The sequence below is a fragment of the Squalius cephalus genome (genome assembly GCF_949319135.1).
Source record: "Squalius cephalus genome assembly, chromosome: 23".
Taxonomy (NCBI): Eukaryota; Metazoa; Chordata; class Actinopteri; order Cypriniformes; family Leuciscidae; genus Squalius; species Squalius cephalus.
This window is the reverse complement of record NC_137144.1, coordinates 15,790,893-15,796,451: the sequence shown is the minus strand read 5'-3', so window position 1 is coordinate 15,796,451 and position 5,559 is coordinate 15,790,893. Positions and strand designations below refer to the sequence as shown.

The 5,559-nt window shown below is 38.5% G+C and overlaps 1 protein-coding gene across 1 annotated transcript; it reads right to left on the bottom strand.

Moving 5' to 3' along the window:
* Positions 1 to 5,505, bottom strand: ppp1r3ab (protein phosphatase 1, regulatory subunit 3Ab; the record flags this gene model as incomplete). Its single annotated transcript, XM_079858554.1, has 4 exons — positions 1 to 3,646; positions 4,064 to 4,143; positions 4,227 to 4,279; positions 4,739 to 5,505. The coding sequence occupies 4 exons, from the start codon at positions 5,503 to 5,505 to the stop codon at positions 854 to 856; spliced, it is 3,693 nt and encodes a 1,230-aa protein (XP_079714680.1). The 3' UTR covers positions 1 to 853.
* Positions 5,506 to 5,559: the final 54 nt, after the last annotated feature.

Below are 5,559 nucleotides of genomic sequence, written 5' to 3'. Positions count from 1 at the left end.
TGGAAGTTATTGTTTATTTTACATGGTTTATTCATAGTGAGTATAGACACCTGTGTCTACATACAGTACCTGTATTTATGAAACAAACGCTGGTTAGTTTGGAGATGATAAGACCATAATGTTTGGTATATTGAAACATAAAGGAGGATAGCAACCCTTGATGTCTTTTTTAGAAAGTGTCAAATAGTTTATGACTGTAAACAACCAAGATGACGTAAAGAAACAAATAATAATTTTTGAGCTCTACTAAACTTGTACAACCATGCATGGTAAAATGTTTATAAAATAATTGCAACAGAAAAATGAATTACTTTGTATCATCATCATTTCAGATCAGACAGATTTTAACCTAAGATTTTATCAGTTGTTCTTTTGCCAGAAGAATTTTTTTTTTTTTTTTTTTACTGCTTTGTATGTGTTATATGTATAATCCAGATACTTTCTATGAAATTAAAGCTACACATAAAATTCAATTGCAATATAATGCTTTTTCAAGACTAATCTTCTATAATATCACCCAGTGGTCCTTTAAACATCACTGTACCAGGCACCATTAGCACATAATCCAATCATATATTGACCCTCTTTAATCCCTTGCTGTATGATCAGCTCTGTGTAAAGAGCATTGTGATATTGTATGCCGACTTATTGCAATATTGCAGCCAGACTCATATACTGTCAACAAAAGTCTGCCATCCTATAAAATCACGTTTTTGCCATAATGAAAATATGTGCGATAAATACCTCCACGGAATCCAATGCTTTCATACCACAATTGTATTCTTACAACATGTATTCAGTTCCACTTTCACTTCTGCTAAACTACACAAACATTTTCATGAGTAAATCATATTTACTGCAATCCTCTTTCACTTTTCCGAGAGTTTTTTAGTGGCTCTTCCTCCCCTTGTCGAAACAGCCAATACACTGTAAGAAAATATAGGGTAAAACATGCGATGAAGTCATAATAAAATGCAGCAACCAAAAACACTATCAACAAAAATGTGTATCCAATCACCCTTGACATATTATCATAGGACAGAAACTCTTTCCACCACAAGACATTTCGTGGAATGACATGCTCATTCCTGATCACTAGGGGCAGCGTAGCTCTTTCAAGCTCCATAATGTACTCAGTATTTGTTAAGTCTTCTAGGGAACTATTCGACTGGTCCTCATCCACAGACTCAGAGATCGAAGGCATAGCTAATGGCCTTCCTTTACTCATTGAAGGTCTTTTGCCGTAACTTCCACTCATTGTGCCTTCTCTGAACACTGACTGTTGTGAATTCCTCAGACTGATCAAGTACAGCTCCATCTCGTCATCAATCTGCGATTCTGTTGAGGTGTTGTCGTCATTTTCAAGATCTCTGTTCATTGAGTCTTTCGCCAGGCAATCCATGTTTTCCAGCATATTGTTCACGTCATCAGTAGTGTCCCGGTCACTGTTCTCACTTCCACAGCACATACTCTCTTCTTTATCAATAAATTCAATGAGGTCCCAATCATTCTCCATAGCTTGCATATTTCCACTGAGTTCAGTATCTCTCTTTTGAGATGATTCTTGCCAAGATGAAGCAGTTTCCTCACAAATCTCTCCTCCACTGTTGAAGTGCCTATCCTGTTTTTCTGAGTCCTCAACTCCACCTTGAGTTTCTATGTCATTTAAGTCAATGTCATGTTGTGGCAATGATTTAACATTGCTGGTACTAATGATCTGCTTCTGTTCCTCAGAATCTCTTTCAACAGACAGCAGATCATCTGCATCTACTTGTTGTTTCTTTTCTCTCTCGGTTTCCATTGCATCCAAGTCCTCTTCATCATCTATGTATTTCAACTCATCTTCAATATTCATTCCTCCTTCTCCTGCACCTTCTTGTTCTTTTGATTCTTGGTCTTTCTCCTCTTTGTCTTGTTCCTGCTTCTCTATCGGCTTTGTTTGATTTCCATTTCCCTCTTCCAGGCTTTCATAATTTTTCATTTTGTGAATTTCTTCTTTAATCACTAATGTGTTATGTTCTCCATCAAACTCAATCATGCTTGAGCTCTCTGTCTCTGAAGTCTGTAAAGCAAAACCGATGAGCATTTGTTCCTTCTTTTCATTCATTTGACAGCTCTCCAAAGTATTGCTCATATTTATCTGCGTGTTCCCCAATTCTGCATATGGTTCGGTTAGCATGGCTGTTGCTAAGTGAGACAATTCTTCAGGTTTTTCAATGTTCAATCTCATCTCACAGCAATCCGGCTCTGATTTATCATCAGAGGAACCCAAGATGATCCCTGAAGTAGGGAGCTTTGTGGGGTCTTCTGGGGATTGGGCAAGAATGCAAGAGGGGCTGTTTGAATACCTTGTTCGCGCTAATATATTCTCCTCTTTATTCCCCTGATTTTGTGACATTTCGATTGTAATACTAGAAATCTGATTGTCCACCGATAATGAAGTTTTTAAAACTGATGTGGATGATGAAGGATGGATCTGTTTAGGTAGGTTGTCAATACCGGACTCTATTGTTTGATTTGTAGAGACTAAAAGTTCTGGTCCTTGTAGGGGAAACAAACATGGACTTTGGCCAATATCACCCTGGAATGAGAATTCAGTCGAAGATAATGGTAAAATTTTACCTAGAGGAGGATCTGGCTGTTCGGATGTGACTTTTGGAAGATTTGTTTCAGTAAATGCATTGTCTGGTGTGTATTTATTTGGCTCAGAAATTGGCTTTTCGGTTGGGTTAATTGTAAGCTGTGAGTTTTGTTCTGTTGATTCTTTGCAGACGCCAACACTAATATCATGTACTCTCTGTTTTGCAGAAATGCAAGACTTTGGCCAAATGTCTGTGGTCTCAGCGGCCGTGACCGCTGTTAAACTCTCATCCCCCAGTTCCCTTAATGACTTATCTACTTGTAATGCTTTCCGAAATAAGTCTTTTCTCTCTGTTTCCATGCTTTTAAAAACCTGATGATAAAGTGGGGCTACAATGGTCCCAAATGTGAAGCCATGAGAAAATGGCTGAGGCTGAAAATAGTTAGTAGTTTTCAAACTCACATTCTCTTCAGGTTTTCCGTCGCTAATACTTGTGTCCTCATCCATCTTCGAGCTCAATGCCAAACTTTTAATTCTTTGCTTAGTGTCCTTCTCAAAGTGCTCCCATGCTCTTTCAACACTCTTGCAAATAGACAAGTCAGGATTTTGGCATACAGGAAAAGACTGTTTGATTGAAACCTTTTGGTCAGTAAGGTCCTCAGTAAGTTGGCTGTCTTCCAGGGCCTCAGAAGCAGAGCATGCAATCGATTCACCACAGTCTTCTAGGGGTAAATGTGTGTGTGTTAAATTAGTCTTGGTGTTGATCATGGCTTCTTCATGTTGTGTACGTGCTTGGCTATAAAGGTCAGTGGAATATCCACTATACTCTGAAGGTGATATTTGGTTGCATATTGGTGGTGGAGCAGTTTGTGTTGATTGTGGACTACATGATGTCTTCTCCAGCACTGATGCATGTTCCTGCATGCTGGTCTCTGCTGTAACTTCACTCTCTTTGGTCTTGGTCCCTTGTTTTTCTTCTTCTTTCTTAGCAAAGTGCTCCTTGACTTTTGCTAATCGCACAGCTCTTCTTTTGCTCCTTCGGCTGCGGATCCTGCTTATTTCCTCCTGTTTACAAAGAGGTAGATGTGAAATATACTGAAAGGAAGACTATCTTTAATAAATCAATTTAAGTAATAAAATATCTAAAGATCTATTAGGAGTACATTTTTAACTTTTAAGATAAATTGACTGAGACGTTGACTTGGAATTATTTTAACTACTGTACATAACATTATGATCTCAGAGTGACCCTGAACAGCCTGACCTATCAAGTGACAGTACATAATGTTACTCTAACATTTGTCAACGCCTGACAAGTGAATGTCATCAGTGACCACATGACATTCATAAAGAGTAGCGTGTCACAGCCCATGTTGTATCAAATGTAATACAATGTTCATCCTTGTTGTCGCTATATAATATTAAACATCATTAAGTGACTATGAATTAATCTTTGGTAAATTATAAAAATGTAAAACTCACCTCTAATTCCATGCTTTCCTTTTCAAGTTTTTCAGAGTTTTCTTTTAGAGATCCTGGACTAGTGGCCTTTAGATTTATATCTGAGAAAACAAAACATTTATTTATCAGAATTTTGCAGTATTTCCAAATCTAGTTGTAAGTCACTTTTGAGGAGGTCATTTACCAGGAAATTCCTCATTATTTGTTGCCGCAACAGTTGAAGCAGAGACATTTGGGCTGGAAAATGACAAAAAATAATTATAAGTGATGTAAAAATTATATATGTGCTTAAGAACTGGGGGAAAAACAGTATGTATAGCGTTCCTTAATTCATTGGTTGCGTCTTTAGTATTGTAGTTTTATTCATGTATTAACTCTTATTTATCAAGTTTTTTAGTACACTGTAAAATAATTATAGGATCAATAAGTTATGACAACATGTTTTTACATTGCTTTAACTCTTCAAAATAAGTTAAGTAATTTTCAACTTTTTTTTACAAGTTATACAAGATTCAACTCATTTTTAAGTCAGTTTAACATAATTAAGGTTGAAATTGACTTAAACATCCAAGTTGATTTTACTTAAAAATTTAAGGCAACAACTTTTTTTTTGCATCATGGATAATTTCTAGTAATATTTTTGAAATATCTCATTTGACATTCTTTGCCATGACAGATGTGTTGGAGACCTCTCACCTGGTTGTTTTTAGACAGCTTTTTCTTCCGTTTTCACACACATTTTGGGGTTTCTCCTTTATTTTTTCACAACAAAACAGAGAGTAGTTCTTTTCATTATTGTTTGCCCAAAAAGTGCCTAAAGATGTGTCATATCGCAAACAGAAGTCAACCCTCGCACCCTCTTCTCCGAATGGGGGTACCAGTGTGATCTTAAAGGAGAAACAATCCGTCCCACTTTTGTTTGACCCAGGTACGTACTCTGCCAACAGATCAAAATGACTCCTCCAGGAATCTAAAGAGGTACGTACAAAGACCATCTTATCAAAACACACATCTAGAACGCGAACGATTCCTCTTAGGGTTGAAGTCCCAGAAAGCAGCTCCAAACTTTCCAGTTCCAGCTTCTGCTCGTGAACCCGCAGGTCTAGCTCCTCTGCGGTCTGTGGAAGAGTGAAGAGAGGAAGAATGTAATACTCCTTATCTTCATTCAAGTCACTCTCCAGAGGGCCTGATGGTGCAGTTACTCCCCGAGAGTCAAACTGTTTCACTGAGACGAGACTCAAACCGAAGGCATCAGCAAAGGACACTCTTCGGCTGCTTGAAGGGGGAGGCAGGGAGTCATCAGAGGACACTGAACTCCGTCGTCTTGGTATGGGTGAAGTTTTGGGCTTGATCCCTCTCAGACCCAGTGATTCCTCATCCTCATCCCAGGGGAAGGTTGCTGGCAAACTCAGGAGGTTAAAGCTGGCCCCAATGGGGCTGTCCAGCGCTCCCACAGACTCCATCAGGCAATGTGGGACAGAGCAAGAGAGGAACTCAGCCGGTCGGCCAGCAACTGA